We start from the raw sequence: 16,955 nt of genomic DNA, 5'->3' as shown, positions 1-16,955 counted from the left end.
TTCCCAGGCCCTGCTCCAGATCTGGGGGTAAGCCATATACTTTCAGCGCTCACCAAACAACACTTCCAAACCACAAACAGGTCATGTAGCAAATAACACTGGAGACAGTATAGCAGAGATGCTGCTGCAAGGATAATGTTAACAACTGCAGTGTTGTGACACTGTAGGCACATTGGTTAAGTTACTGAGCCAGTAATTTGGAGGCCTTGACTAACAATCAGGAGACCCAGAGTTCAATCCACACCATGGCAACTGTGGAATTTAAATTCAGTTAATAATCCGGCTTTTCAAAAAAAAAAATACAGCTTGCATTAATAACGGTGACTGGATAGTCATAAAAGCCCATCTGGTTCACTAATGTCCTTCAGGGTAGGAAATCTGCCTTTCTAACCCAGTCTGGCCGAGATGTGACTGCAGATTCACAAAAGTGTAGTTGGTTAGTAAAGGAAAAAAAAACACAAAATGCTGGCAAAACTCAGCAGGCCAGACAGCATCTATGGGAGGAGGTTCCAACTCACAGACCTCCGTTGATACCCCTGCCCCCCCCTTACCCCCATCCCTATCTATTATTTTAATCTGGTTCTCTTTCTCTCTCTTTTTTCCCCCTTCACTATAATCTCCCCCCAGCCCTACCTGTCTTTCTCTTTTATTTCCCATAATTCTCCACCTTCCCCCTAGCCCATTTCCCTTCAGCCTATCACTTCCCAGCTCTCTACTTCATCCCTCCCCCCACTTCTTATCCCCTCTCCACCATCCCATGTTACTTCACTCCTGATGAAGGGTTTCGGCCCGAAACGTCGTCACTACCTCCTCCCATAGATGCTGTCTGGCCTGCTGAGTTCTGCCAGCATTTTGTGTTTTTATTTATTTCCAGCAACTGCAGATTCACTCGTGTGCCTTTGGTTAGTAAAGATGTACTCTGAAGGTGCCTCTCTGCTCAGGGGTAATTAGGGATGGGCAATAAAATCTGGATTTGTCAGTGATGCCACAATCTAAAAATTAAAATCAAACTGACTGCCTGACCTCAAGAGAAACTATCAAGTTTGTTGATGAAATTATTTTTACTTGAAAAAGTGAGAGGCTGAATTTATTGCAGCTAAGAGTAAAAGAGATCAGGTAAATATGGAAGGATAACCACTCTTAAAGCAGATTTTTAAGCTGAAGTGAGATAAAGCATTCCTCAGCCTTGACAAATTGAGAAGAAATTATTCTGAGTAGGAGTCAGTCTTAATTTCAATATAGTGCCAATGTGCGAGGAGGTGGAGCATTTAGGTTGGAACATGCATTAAGAGGAGAGCTCAGATATGCACTGAGCACTGTAAGGGACAAAAGCAGCAGAGACTATGTGAATCATTTGGAATTGATCAGAAAACCGAGGGATCACCGATCTGACAGCTAGCTCTCTACTGACTCTTACTGTACTCCTGGCTGAACTCAACTCTGCCAGGCACGCAATAAAGTAGCTCGTTGCTGCCACATTGTGGTTTTAAGGAGCATTCACTAAAGGTAGGTGCTGGGGCAGCTAGTACTCAATCACCAGTGACATTCAAAACCACTGAGGAAGTGAGACCAGTTAGAAAACAGGAAGACTTCTTCTGAATCTATCATAAAACATACAGTTCCTCTCACCAATTGACACTCCCAACAAGGAGATGAGGACTAGGGAGAGAGGAATTCAAAAAATGGAGCTTATACTCCTTAGCTCAGGAGCAACTTGGGATCATATCAGGAGTAATTCTTCATCACCTGCTCTGTCCACTTATGTCATAATATAGGAAGTACACCATTAAAATTAGACAGCTCTCCACACTACAAAGAGCAAACCAAGCAGGGTGTGTTAAACACAACAAACTATTCAGCCAAGAAACACAGTAGGTAACACGTCTCATGCATTTGACACTGAGGTGTTTACAACCAAAAGTTGTACCAACAGGTGCATAAGATTTCATGATGTGTACAAGCTATGTGTGTTAAGTACGAGGCTGAATTTAAATAGAAGGCTGTGTTAAATCTATTGGTGGTGTGCTAGCTCCAGTGCTGCATTCAACAAAATAATGAATTAATATAGCATTATGTACGACTATCAACTGTGTTGTATAACAAGCATTGTTCATCCATGGAATGCATTAGATATGGCACCACGTTCAGCCACAAGATTCATTGTTGTGTTTGACTAAAAAGATGAATTGCACACAAGGACTATACAAACAACTGATGTATTGCGAAGTTCATATAACAGGGCTTTAGATACAATGATGTAGTCTACCAACAGGTACAATAGTTTTCGCATCACGTTCAATTAACAGATGCAATTAAACCATTTTATTTTAGCAGGTGTGTTAGAGAAAACACGAGTATATTCGACCACAGCACTGTGTTGATTCAAGGTTCAAGATTGTTTAATGTTATTTCCAGCACACAAGTGCAAAGGAGAACGAAATAATTGTTACTCTGGGTCCAATGCAGCACAAAATATAAACACAATGAGATAAAGAGCACAATAATAAAAAAGCACAATAAATATAAATACATAAGATAGCTTATATACATAGATTGATTGTACGGTCCATAGTGATGCTGGGTACAGGAATGTCTGTACATAAAGTGACTGAAAGGAAAAGAATTTCAGGATGTATATTGTATACATTTCTCTGACATTAAGTGTACCTTTGAAACCTTTGAAATGATCAAGTAGTGGTGATGGGGGCTGTGGGAGGGTGGGTTAAAGGGAGATGCTAGTTATGGTGCTCTGATCAACCAACAGGTTTGGTGGTTACAGCACTGTTTACAACCAATAGGTGTGTTAGATGCATCTGTTCGGTAAACATAATGCTGTATCAAATATATACCTTGGATGAACACATCTTGTTATCCAACATAGCTTTTGGTTGAACAAAGTGCTCTACTAATTCGATTTTTGATTTGATGCACCATCAATAGATTGAACACTACCCTCTATCTAAACACACCTGTTGGTTGTAAACACCACAATATCCAAATGCATACAATCCTCTAATCTAAAGCACCAGCTAGTTATATACTCCACAATATGTTGTTTGAATGATATTCTCTACCTAACATTGAGAAGTGCATTCAGTCCTCTGTATTAGGGTGGAGGACCCTATATTCCGAATGAGTACCCTCCAACCCAATGGCATGAATATTGATTTCTCCCCGGTAAACAAATTACACCCCCCTCATCTAATCCCCACGCTGACCTTTAACTTCTGGGGAGTGGACTTTTGCTGTTGCTTACATGGTGGGGAGTGGAGGGTTGGTGCTTCTGCTAGTGCAAAAGGGGGAGGGGGGGTCAATGCTTCCGCTGTTGCTTGTACAGAGGGAGGGAGGATGGAGGGGGCTTTGGGGCTTTGATATTTCTATCATTCACCCTATGGGGTTTCTTGTTTTGTGGATTGTCTGCGAAGAGTAAGAATTTCAGGTTGTATACTCTCTGATATTAAAATGAACCTCTGAACCTTTCTCACCTGCCTATTACTTTCCCTGGGTCCCCACCTCCTTTCATTTCTCTCCTCTCGTATCAGATTCTTTCTTCCCTGCCTTTGGCCTTTCCCACCCACTTGGCTTCATCTATCACCTTCCAGCTAATCTCTTCCCCTCCCCACCACCTTTTTATTTTGGTATCTTCCCCTTCCTTCTCAGTCCTGAAGAAGGGTCTTGGCCTAAAATATCAACGATCTATTCAATTCCATTGATGCTGCCTGACCTGCTGAGTTCCTTCAGCATTTTGTGCGTGTTACTTCGGATTTCCAGCATCTGTAAACTTCCTCATCTCTATCTAACATACCTGTTGGTTATACGCATCACAGGATCTAATACATTTCTCATGTGTTATCCAATGCAATTCTTGGCTGAACACCTTGTTGTGCTAGATATACCTTGCTTGGCTAGTATATTTGGCCAGCTCTTTGTGGTGTGAAGAGCAGTTTGTTTTTAATGAGATTGTTTGTAGATTGTAAGAGAGATGGGCATAGCTACTTACAGAGAATGCGATGAAGAATCACTCCAGCCATGTTCAGGAAATTGTATAGGAATCAGGGAAAATGAACCCCGTTTTTTGGATCCACGTCTGCCTAGTCCTTGTCCCTGTCCCTTTGTTTTGGGGTGCCTGGGGGTAGGTTGCAAGGATCGATGTGTTTCTAGATAGATTGGGAAGATTTAAAGACATATTTCAAGTTGGATATCCTTCTTTCTAATCAATTTTGTTTCCTCACTAGTTCAAGCAATAGACAAGTTCAATAGCACCTGTATTCAATTAGCATTTGCTTTGGCTGTTTCAGCTGAAGAGGACTACTTTCAACCAACCATTGTTGTGTTCCAGGACTGCAAAGGTGCATTAGGTGGGCCGATTGCTGAACCAACAGTTGCATCTCATTATAAGCTGTGTTCAACCAATTGAATTGTGTTCATAAAAGAGGCGAGTCAGTGATAGTGCCATCATCAACCAAGTCATGCAGCAAATTATATCATCCTTACATAAGGAGTCATGTTCGACCACAAGATGTGTTGCAAAATATACTGTGTTCAACAAAGAAGAGCATTAGATCTGGAATGGTGTTCAACCAACAGGTGTGCTGCGAAACAAGTTATGTTTGACACTGCTAACTGCAATAGTTACAGCATTGTGTTATACCATCAGGTACATTACATAACAGGCTGCATTTAACCAACAAACACTTTAACTACATTGTGTTTTAGGCACAGTGATATGGTCAAACAACAGATGTGTTAGCTGTAATGATGTGTTAAACACACTTTATAAACCAATAGATATGCTAGACAAAACATGGTACCCAAATAACCCATGTATTAGTTAGAGCCCTGTGTTTAATTAAGGTGTATTAGAGAGTGTTGAGTTAATTCAAACAGTGCATTAACTACACTGCTCTGTTCAACTGCCAGGTGTGGTATTTATAACACTATGGTCAAACAACAGGTACTTCAGATAGACTGCTGAATTCAAACAATAGACGTGCAAGGTACTGCACTACTTTCAACCAACAGGTGCATTAGATGAGGATCCGAGCCTTCAACTAGCTCATATATTTGAGGGAGTTGCATTCAACTAACAGGCATTTGATACCATCAGCAGTTGCGTTTGCTACAGTACTATGTCCAGTCAAAAGGTGCATTAATTGCAATACTCTGTTCAGGAATATAGCAAGTGTCCAACCACACTTGCATGTAGTAAATAGCTCCTGACAAATCAACAACAGATTAGATAATGCAAAAATAACTTATCCATTTGTTGTACCATGTCTGACCTATTGACAATGAGAAATTGTGTTTTATATACATGTATATGTAAATTTGGTGAGGATACAGAAATGGTCAAAATAACACATTCCCATTAACAGTTACATATCCAAGACTGCAAAATGCACTGTCACAAATTACAATTAATATCCATCTATTAGTCAAACACAATTCTAAAAGTGATCAGTATGCGTGTCTGTTGAGTGTTGTATTTGAACAATTGCTTTGGACAGCAACAGCTACTTTGGGTACAATGCTATGTTCAATCAACAGGTGCATCAGATACAGCAGGCATTTTGCAAACAGATGCACTAAGTACTACACTGTGTACAACCAAAACACGCATTAGATTTATTAGTGTGCATTTATGTGAATGAGATATAACACAGTGTTCAACATCAAGTGCATGAAATGTTGTGATGATGCATTTTATCAACAGATGTGATAGAGACTGTTCTGACTTCAGCCAACAGGTGCAATCGAGTCACTGCTGTTCAGTGAACAGGTTGCCTCCTGTTCAGTCACACAGCCATCAGTCTGAAGTTAATGCTTTGGAAGTTGGTTAACAGCATCCATTCTGCACCTGATCTACTAGAGCTATTGGGAAGGCCCTGGTCAATTTTAACTGCCAGATGCTTTCCGTCAACTCTTCTGAAACTGGCGTGTTATTAAAAATTGACCTAACTCAGGAGTGGCTTAACTACAGTGAACCTAAAAAATGAACAAATCCTTGCCTGAGCCTGAAGATGTACGTACATTCATTGAATACTTCAATCACAACTGGTCTGCACTGTGCTTTGGACACATTAAAATGCCAGTCCCAGGGCTGCACTCAGATACCACCCTTTCATTTCCATTTTGATGCCCGTTTCTGGAAGCAAGTCCAGTGCCAACTACCACTGCACCAACTGACACAATGCACCCAGTTGCAAGCTATAACCCCCTGGCTCATACCTGGTCTCTTGGTCTGGGTGTGTGATAGCTATGCGGGGAGGGATGAGCAGTGGCAGAGTGGTTGGCCTCTGGAACCTGTCCACCTCTGGTGACCTGGACCTTGTTCTCCACTGTGGTACTTGAAGAGTGCCAGAGAAAGTGCGGCGACCCCGGCGTGCGTCCATGCCCAGTGTACTGCTGGAGGTGTACGATCGACTGCAACACCCTGAATCCAAAGTCTCCTTATTTTTCTAGAAAAGAAACAGACAGGATGAGCCAGGGTTTCAACCATTTCACCAAAAGTCACCTTCTTTCACCTGCTTTGCAGTGAATCGAACGACCAGTCAATCCAGCATCCTGCCACCTTGTCCCAAAACTCATTGTTATGCATGATGACATTTCATTTGTTTGCATGTTTATGCATACGTGTAAAATTAGATACACTGAGTCAGAGACAGAATAAAAATCCTTTAACACTGTGCCACGTTGCATTCCCAGTGCAAATTCATAAATGGTTATATCCAAATAAAGCTCTCACTGCATTGCACCATCAATCACATTCATGGCAAGGACTGAGATAAGACCATAAGACATAGCAATGGAATTAGGCCATTCGGCCCATTATGTCCGCTTTGCCACTCCATCATGCCAACCCCATTCTTCTACCTTTTCCCCATAACTTTTGACACCATTACTAATCAAGAACCTATCAACCTCTGCTTTAAGTATACCTGAGTGACACACACAAAATGCTGGAGGAACTCAGCAAGCCAGGCAGCATCTATGGAAAAAAGTAGAGTCGACGTTTTGGACCAAAACCCTTCGACTGTACTCTTTTCCATAGATGCTGTCTGGCCTGCTGAGTTCCTTCAGCATTTTATGTGTGTTGCTCAGATTTCCAGCAACTGCATATTTTCTCTTGTTTGTGATTTAAATATACCCAGTGACTTGGCCTCCACAGCCGTCCGTGGCAATGAATTCCACAGGTTCACCACCCTCTGGCTAAAGATAACCCTCTTATCTCTCTTCTGAAGGTACGTCCTTGTATTCTGAGGCTGTACCCTCTGGTCCTAGACTCCCCCACTATAGGAAATATCCTCTCCATGTTCACTGTATTTAAGCCTTTCAATATTCGATGGGTTTCAGTGAGATACCCCTTATTCTTTTCAACTCCAGCGAGTACAGGCCCAGTGCCATCAAACAGTCCTCATATGTTAACCCTTTCATTGCTGGGATCATTGTGAACTTTCTCTGGACCCTTTCCAATTGGAGCACATCTTTTCATAAATAAGGGGCCCAAAACTGCTCACAACACTCCAAGTGTAATCTAATTGATGCCATACAAAGCCTCAGCATTGCATTCTTGCTTTTAAATTCTAGTCCTCTTGAAGTGACTGTCTTACACAAGAACTCCAAAGTCCCTTTGCACCTCTGATTCTTGAATTTCTTCCCAGTTTACAAAATAGTCTATGCCTTTACTCCTTCTACCAAAGTGCATGACCATAAATATCCCTCCACTATATTCCATCTGTCACTTTATTGCCCATTCTCCTATTCTGTATAAGTCCTTCTGCAAACTCCCTTTTAATCTTCTTATCCATGCTGGTTACTTCCTGTAATACCATAGGGTCCTATTTCTGAATATAAGACATAGGAGCAGAATTAGGCTGCTCCGCCATTCCATCATGGCTGATTTATTATTCCTCTCAACCCCATTCTCCTGCCTTCTCCCTGTAAGCATTGACACTCTCATTAATGAAGAACTTATCAACCTCCACTTTAAGTATACCCAATGACTTGGACATCTGTAACAATGAATTCCACAGATTCATCATCCTCTGGCTAAAGAAACTTTTCCTCATCTCTGTCGTAAATAGACATTCCTAAACTCTGAGGCTATGCACTCTGGTCCTAGCTTCCCCCACTACAGTAAACATCTTCTCCACATCCACTTTATCCAGACCCTTCAATATCTCATAGGTTTCAATGAGACTCCCCCTCATTCTTCTAAACCCCAGCAAGCACAGGCCCAGAGCCATCAAACGCTCTTCATATTTTACTCCTTTCATTCCTTGGATCATTCTTGTGAAGTTCCTCTGGACCCTCTCCAATGCCCAAAACTGCTCAGAGTACTCCAAGTGCGGTCTGACCGATGCCTTATAAATCCTGTGTTTATATTCTAGTCCCCTTGAAATGAACACTAACATTGCATTTGCATCCTTACCACCAACTCAACCTGCAAGTTAACCTTTAGGCAATCCTACACAAGGTCTTCCAAATCCCCCTCAATCTCAGATTTTTGAATTTTCTTACATTGTCCTTACATTTATTCCTTGTGGCAAAGTGCATAACCATGCAATTCCCGACATTATATTCTGACTGCCACTTCTTTACTCATTCCTTCAATTTATCTAAGTCCTCCCGTAAAACCCTGCTTCCTCAACACTACCTGCTCCTCCATCTATCTTCGTATTGTCCGCAAATTTGGACACTAAGCCATCAATTCCTTCATCCAATTCATTGACCTACAACGTGAAAAGAATCGTTCCTAACACTAACCCCTGTGGCACACCAACAGCCTACCAGAAAAGGTCCCCTTTATTCCCACTCTTTGCTTCCTGCCAGCCAGCCAATCTTCTATCCATGCTAGTATCTTTCCTGTAATACCATGGACTCATAGCTTGTGTGGCATCTTGTCAAAGGCTTTCTAAAAATCCAAATAAACAACATCCACTGACTTTCCTTTGTCTATCAGCCTTGTTATTCCCTCAAAAGATTCCAATGGATTTGTCAGCCAAGATTACATCTTGAGAAAACCATGCCGATTTTGGTCTATTTTATCATATGCATCCAAGTACCCTGAAACCTCATCCTTAAAAATGGACTCCCAACATCTTACCAACCACTGAAGTAAGGCTAATTGGCCTATAACGTCCTGTCTTTTCCCTCCCTTCTTTCTTTAAGAGTTGAGTGGCATTTGCAATTTTTCAGTCCTTTGGAACCATTCCAAAATCTAGTGATCCTTGAAAGGTCACTACTAATGCCTCCACAATCTCTTTCGGAACACTGGGCCATTGACCATCTGGTCCAGGTGACTCACTACTTTCAGACCTTTCAGCTTCCCAAGCACCTTTCCTTAATAATAGCAACTACACTAACTTCTGCCCCTGCACTCTCAAATTTCTGGCATACAGCTGGTGTGTTCCAGCGTGAAGACAGACACAAAATACATTAAGCTTGTCCATCATTTTTTGGTCTCCATAACTACTTTTCCACTGGCATTTTCCAGCAGTCCAATTTTCACTCTTGCCTCTCTTTTATTCTTCAAATATCTGAAATAACTTTTGGTATCCTCTTGTATATTACTGGTTAGCATACCCTCATATGTCTGGTAGTTCCATTATTCAATGAGTTGTTGCATATTTATGCTGTAATCAGCAACACTGTGACAAAGTACACACTTTATGTTCTGAATTCATGCCTACCACAATGGTGGCACACTTTTATATGATGGACCTGTAATCCAGAGGCCTGGAGAGATAGCCACAGCTAATTCCCATTACTATGGTAACTGGGGAATTATATTTCAGTAAATTGAATATTCTGAACGAAAAAGCAGGTGTTACTAATGGTGATAAAACTAATTGCCACGTGTCAGAAACCTCCCTCTGGTCCTCTAATGACCTTAAGGGAAGAAGTCTACCATTTATTTCTGGTCTGTGCAATGTGTGACTCTAGACTCACAGTAGTCTGGTTTAAATACCATGGAGGTACCTTCACCACAAGGACAACAGGTCAAGTGTAGAAGGGAATGAGCAATAAATGCTAGTTTTGTCAGTGAGGCCCTTATCCCAGGAATGAATAGAAGAAACATTTGTTGAATATCTGAAGACCAATTAGCATTCTAAAGTTCTAAGTTGAAATTTTGTAAATTCAAGTAAATTTTATATCAGAGTACATATATGTCATCACTTACAAGCCTGAAATTAGTTTTCTTGCGAAAGTACACAGTAAATCCAAGAAACACAATAGAATCAATGAAAGACCGCATCCAACAACATGGGCAAACATCCAATATGAAAAAAGACAACAAAACTGTGAAATGCTAAAGAGAAAAAACATAATAATAATAAATATTGAGAACATAAGCTGAAGAGTCCTTGAAAGCACTGTTCCCTCTAAGCTGTGCGGGTGCACAGCCACACAGTAACTGAAATGCTCCTGCACAGATGGAATTTTCCTTTACGTACAATGAAAGCATTGCCTCAAAAAAAAATTGTAGCAATACTGTGATTACAAATTTGTCATTTCTGAGAAAACTAAGACTGGTTCAATTAAGATGTTCACTGATACGGTGAACTACGTGCTTAAAAAATGAAGAATTTGAAGATCTGTCGATTCTCGTTGAATTCATTGAAACATTTAAAGCTTCTAGTGCTGACTGCAAACATGGATTCATATGAGTTCAATCAAATATAAATCCAGAAACAGACTAAAAGTGGAACATGAGAATTAAGATGCATCTTTCATCTGGATATGAAATTAGTCTGGACAGTGTTTATCGACAATGCATTTGTAATAAAGAGAGTTGAGAAAAAGTTTACAAAAAGTTAAAGATTTTCTTTGCTGCACTGCATTTCATTTGACCCTTCAATTAATAAATAAAATCAAAAGTATGTGATTTTTCAATTTTTATTTTAGGTATTCGTAGTATGCATATTACAAAAAAAAACATTTAAAGTCCATGCAGTTTTCAGGCTGTGTAAAATTTTCTGCTCAGAGCAATGGTTGGTTCGCAGAGATGTAAAAAAAAATTAGAGGAAATGTTGTTTGTATCTAAGTCCATAGGTTGTGGGAACAGTTCAGTGATTGGGCAACTGAAATTGAATGAAGTTATCCCCTCTGGTTCAGGAGCCTGATAGTTGAGGGGTAATAACTGTTTCTAAACCTGTTGGTGTGGACCCTGCATCTCCTATACCTTCTTCCTGATGGAAGCCGCAAGAGGCCATTCTAGGGTTTTCAAAATGATAGTACCTTTCAAGGTGGGATGTTGCTAAAAATGAACCTTCTATCCATCTGATAGGGTCTGATATCAAAAATCTGTGGACACTGGAAGTCTGAAATAAAAACAGAAAACGCTGGAAACTTCAGCTGATTAGGCAGCATCAATGGAAAAGGAAACAAGAGTTAACATTTTGAGGCAAGAGACCTTGTTAGAACTGTCTGATGAAGGGTTTCTGATCTGAAACATGAATTCTGCAGACGCTGCCCAACCTGGTGTGTTTGCAGACATTTTCTGCTTTACTTAGGTCAGGTTCCCCTGGATTAATGGCTAATGAAGAGGTTAACAATATTCTGTAGTGAACCTGTACAATTCTAGAAGGTTAAAGACCTAGGGACACATTAGCTTTGCCCCTGACAGTACTGTCTCTGATTCTGCAAAGATGAGCTTATGTTTTAATGGAAAGATGTATATCCCATTGCATCATCCCAAGCATGAGGATTCATTAGGAGATTGACTCAGAGGCTCTGAGACACCATGTCATCTACACAGCTGAATTACCAAAGGAAGTTGGTGTAAATGATTTGAAAAAAATATCATCCAGTATCTTATTCTGAGGTCAACTACAAACAAGAGAAAATCTGCAGATGCTGGAAATCCAAACAATGCAAACAAAATGCTGGAGGAACTCAACAGGCCAGGCAGCATCTATAGAAAAGGATGTAGTTGACATTTCGGGCCAAGACCTGATGAAGTGTCTCAGCCTGAAATGTTGACTGTACTCTTTTCCATAGATGCTGCCTGGTCTGCTGAGTTCCTCCAGTATTTTGTGTGCATTACTTCTTATTCTAAGGTGTAATGTTGTCATACTGTATGTACCAGGATCTGCCATTTCACGGAGTCCGTAACTCCTTCCTCACTTGTTCCATCTCAGTGCTTCATCCCTGCTGCTTGAATCCCTCTTCCACCGATACCCTGACTTCTGATTCAATCCTCCAAAACCCGCTCATCACTATACACCAACCCAATACTTTCCATTTCTCAAGGCATGTCCTAATCTTTAGACTGTCTGTCAAGCTCTGCTAATTCTGCAAACAAGTAGAGGAAAATCTTTTCTTTGCAACAGAATGTGTAAGGCTGCATATCACTATGTCCCTCAAACACAACAGAATTTTGTTGCTGGGCTATCCCTTCTACTTTCCCCTTCCCAGAGAGGCATTTTAAAACATTTTTTCCAGTACAGAAGAATTTTAGCTCCAAAGTTTTCATTATCTTGTTGTAAAGGAATGCATTGGGCTTTAAGCAGCTTTAAACTGAATTTCCCTATGTTGTTCCAATAATAAAAACTATTCCAATCAGAAGAAAATCTGCAGAAGCTGGAAATTCAAAGCAACAGATGGAGTTAACCCAGGTAAGTGTGAGGTGGTTCATTTTGGAAGGTCAAATACGATGGCAGAATATAGTATTAGTGGTAAGACTCTTGGCAGTGTGGAGGATCAGAGGGATCTCGGGGTCTGAGTCCATAATACACTCAAAGCTGCTGTGCGGGTTGACTGTGGTTAAGAAAGCATACAGTGCATTGGCCTTCATTAATCGTGGGACTGAGCTTAGGAGCTGAGAGATAATGTTGCAGCTATATAGGACTCTGGTCAGACCCCACTTGGAGTACTGTGCTCAGTACTGGTCGCCACACTATAGGAAGGGTGCAGAGGAGACTTTCAAGGATGTTGCCTGGATTGGGGAGCATGCCTTGTGAGAATAGGTTGAGTGAACTTGGCCTTTTTTCCTTGGAGCAACAGAGGATGAAAAGCAACCTGATAGAGGTGTATAAGATGATGAGAGGCATTGATCGTGTGGATAGTCAGAGACTTTTTCCCAGGGCTGAAATGCTAGCACAAGAGGGCACAGTTTTAAGATTCTTGGAAGCAGATACAGAGGAGATGTCAGGGGTAAATTATTTACGCAGTGGTGAGTGTGTGAATGGGCTGCCAGTGACGGTGGTGGAGGTGGATACGATAGGGTCTTTTAAGAGACTCCTGGGCAGGTACATGGAGCTCAGAAAAGTAGAGGGCTATGGGTAACCCTAGGCAGTTTCTAAGGTAAGGACATGTTCGGCACAGCTTTGTGGGCCAAAGGGCCTGTATTGTGCTGTAGGTTTTCTATGTTTCTATGCTTCTAACATACACAAATATTGGAGGAACACAGAGGGCAGGCAGCCTCTATGTTGACGTTCGGGGCAAGACCCTTCATCAGGATTGGAAAAAAAGATGAGAGGTCAGAGTAAGAAGGTGGGGGTAGGGGAGGAAGAAGTACATGGTGGTAGGTGATAGGTGAAGCCAGGAGAGGGGGAGTGGGTGAAGTAAAGAGCTGGAAAGTTGATTGGTAAAAGAGATAAAGGACTGGATAAAAGAGAATCTGAGACGAGAGGGCAGAAGGCCATGGAAGAAAGAGAAGGGGGAGGAGCACTAAAGCAAAGTAATGGGTAGGTAAGGAGGTAAGATGATAGAAAGAAACAGAAATGGGAGAATAGTGAAGAGGGAGGGCAAATAGCAGATGTTTGAGAATCGATGTTCATGCCATCAGTTTGGAGGCTACCCAGACGGAATATAAGATGTTGCTTCTCCAACCTAAGTGTGGCCTCATTGCAGCAGTAGAGGAGGCCATAGACTGACGTGTCAGAATGGGAATGGGAAGTAGAATTGAAATGGTTGACTATTGGGAAGTCCTGCTGTTTCAGACATACAGAGCATAGGTACTTGGCAAAGCGGTCTCCCATTCTACGTCAGGTCTCACAATATACAGGAGACCACACTGGGAGTGCCGGATACAGTAAATGATCCCAACAGACCCACAGGTGAAGTGTCACCTCACCTGGAAATATTGTTTAGGGCCCTGAATGGTAGAGAGGGAGGAGGTGTAGGGGCAGATGTTCTACTTGCAAGGATAAGTACCAGGAGGGAGATCAGTTGGGAGGGACAAGTGGACAAGGGAGATGCGTAGGGAACAATCCCTGCAAAAAGCAGAAAGTTGGGGAGGGAAAGATGTGCTTGGTTGTGGGATCCCATTGGAGATGGCAGAAGTTATGGAGAATTATGTGCTGGAGATGGAGGCTGGAGGGGAGGTAGGTGAGGACAAGAAGAACCCTATCCCTGGCGTGACTATGGTAGGAGTAGGCTGTTTCCAGAGAGTTCAAAAAAAGAGAGGGAGGAGGTTGGAGGCAAGGTTGATGAAATTGACAAGCTCAGCAAAGGTGCAGAAAGCAGAACCAAAGCAGTTGACAATGTAGCATAGGAAAAGTTGACAAGCGATACCGGAGTAGGCTTGGAACATGGACTGTTCCACATAGCCAAGAAAAAGGCAGGCATAGCTGAGACCCATGTAAGTGCCCTGGCTACACCTTTGGTTTGAAGGAAGTGGGAGGAGCCAAAGGAGAAATTATTGAGAGTGAGGACCAGTTCCACCAGACAGAGGAGAGTGGTGGTTTAGGGGAACTGGTTGGGTCTGTTGTCCAGAAAGAAGCGGGTGGGGTATGGAGGTGTGTAGGGATTGGACATCCATACTGAAAATGAGACAATTGCGCCAGGGAACTTGAAATTATTGAAAAGATCAAGAGTGTGAGAAGTGTCATGGATGTAGGTAAGGAAGGATCTGAACTTGGGGCATAAAACAGAGTTGAGGGGTATAGATACAAGTTTGGTGAGACAGGAACGAGCAGAAACAAGCAGGTTTATGGGTCTTGGATAAGAGGTAGAAATGGGAGATGTGAGGTAAGGGAACTATGAGGTTGGTGGCCATGGATGGGAGATCCCCAGAGTTGATAGGTCAGTGATGATGTGGGAGACCTGACAGTTGTTGCCTGGCCTCAGTTAGGTAGAGGTTAGACTGCCTGACTACTACAGCACTCCCCTTATTTGATTTGATGGATTTGATGGTGAGGTTGGGATTAGAGAGGAGAGAATAGAGGCAGCACATTCGGAAGCAGTGAAGTTAGAATTGGAGAGAGGAGTGTTAAAGTTGAGATAGTTGATTTCTCATTGGCAGTTAGCAATAAAAAGCTCCAGAGCAGACAGATGACCAGAATGGGGTGTCCAGGAAGGAGAGGAGGGTTGAAGACAAGAGAAGGGGTTATTGGTGTCAACTGGAGAATCCTCTCCAAAGAAGTAGGCACAGAGATAGAGGCAGCAGAAAAAGAGCTCAGTGTCGTGGCGGCTGCAGAACTCACTGAGGTGCGGGCACAAGTAAAGGTGGGGTGCTTACGGAGAACAGAATATTATGCCTCAGCGAGGGGAAGGTTGGAGCTTGAAGGTTGGAGGTTGGAGGTTGGAAGGTTGAAGTGTGGAGATTTACCACACTCTGACTAAAAAAAAATTCCTCCAAACCTCTGTTCTAAAGGGTCGCCCCTTAATTTGAGGCTGTGCCCTCTCGTTCTGGATGCTCCCGCCAGAGGAAACATCCTCCCCACATCATGCTACTCGAAACAAAATTGTCACTGAGGCTTCAGTTGCAACATGGATGAGAGCTGGGATCAGAGCGGGGAAGATGGCTGGTAGTGTCTGAGGCGAGGGGAGGGTTGGAGTGTTCAGGGAAGGTGGGGTGAGGGGAAGATGCAGTCTCCGAGGACCCAAGAACTGATGGTGGGACCTAAGAGACACAGGATTGCAGAATGCTGGTGGTGAGGGAAGGGGAGACTAGGGTTCCAGCTTCAGTGCATAAAATCTCAGCCTGGAGGTGCTACGGGTCAAAGTCTAGGATAGAGTCGGAATTAAAATAAAAACTATTCACTCTCGCTGTTGTGGGTCAAAGCAAAACACAGTCCTGGCAGACCCAGCAGCTTCAGTTTGCCAAAGTATAAGGTGCTGTAGCAGTCTCAGTGTGTTGTCACATTAGTGGCTGATGTGTCAATGTAGAGCAGAGGTTCCCAACCTGGGTTCCATGGACCCCTCAGTTAAAAAAGGTTGGGAACCCCTGGTGTAGAGGAATAATTTCTATCATAAAAGCTACAACATGAGAATTGAGCGTCACGCAGTGTAGGTCCTTCATTAATGCAACATAATAAATACAGTGAATCACTGGCAAAAATAATGAACAATTTGAGAATGTGTTGAGGTGATGAGGGATGGTGCACTGCAAACATTATGAAATAACGGGAAAGCCTTGGTTCGTGTGTGTGTAGGAGTACAGTACAGAAAAAAACATTAACTCATCAATATGAACTCCAGTATTCAATTTCATGCTGAGATGCGCAAACGTGTCTTACATACAGGCTATTTCTACTTCATTCTGCAAAGTGATATTTCCAATAATTTATCTGTGACGTGTTCGCTATTCATCTCTCTCCCGGATAAACAGCATGGTACCAATATTTAAGGGACTAATGGCTCTTTTCTGAGTCTGAGGTCTCTCAGTGACTCTATTCAGATCTAACCACACAATGGTTTCTTTCATTTGGTATGTGATCTGAACATCCAATCTATCTACTATAGTTATTCTTACCTTTACTTACTAAATTCCAGCATTTGTAGCCTTTGTGTTCCTGCTTATCGCTCCCCAGCTCCTCCCTCCCCTTGCACCCAACTTGGTTCCATCTGCCTTCGCCTCTCATCCATCTGTCCATGTCTCCCAACTCCACCTCTCCCCAGTTCTTATCTGCCTTGAGTTGTCCTTCATCCTTCACCCCTCCTCAGTTCACCAATCACCCATGGACCCTGTCTCACCACTCCTCCTCTTCTCTTTATACTTTATATCC

At 42.3% G+C, this 16,955-nt stretch overlaps 1 protein-coding gene across 2 annotated transcripts in view; it reads right to left on the bottom strand.

The window, feature by feature from the left end:
* Positions 1–16,955, bottom strand: part of LOC140740224 (3',5'-cyclic-AMP phosphodiesterase 4B-like) — a 458,171-nt gene that overhangs the window by 331,565 nt on the left and 109,651 nt on the right. For both annotated transcript variants that reach the window (XM_073069300.1, XM_073069298.1), the window contains one exon: positions 6,229–6,458. In XM_073069300.1, the coding sequence (XP_072925401.1) occupies positions 6,229–6,458 (230 nt within the window). The remainder of the gene's footprint in view (positions 1–6,228; positions 6,459–16,955) is intronic.

The sequence above is a fragment of the Hemitrygon akajei genome, chromosome 16, assembly GCF_048418815.1.
Source record: "Hemitrygon akajei chromosome 16, sHemAka1.3, whole genome shotgun sequence".
Classification (NCBI taxonomy): domain Eukaryota; kingdom Metazoa; phylum Chordata; class Chondrichthyes; order Myliobatiformes; family Dasyatidae; genus Hemitrygon; species Hemitrygon akajei.
The sequence above is the reverse complement of the archived record's forward strand: the minus strand, read 5'-3'. Positions and strand labels throughout refer to the sequence as shown.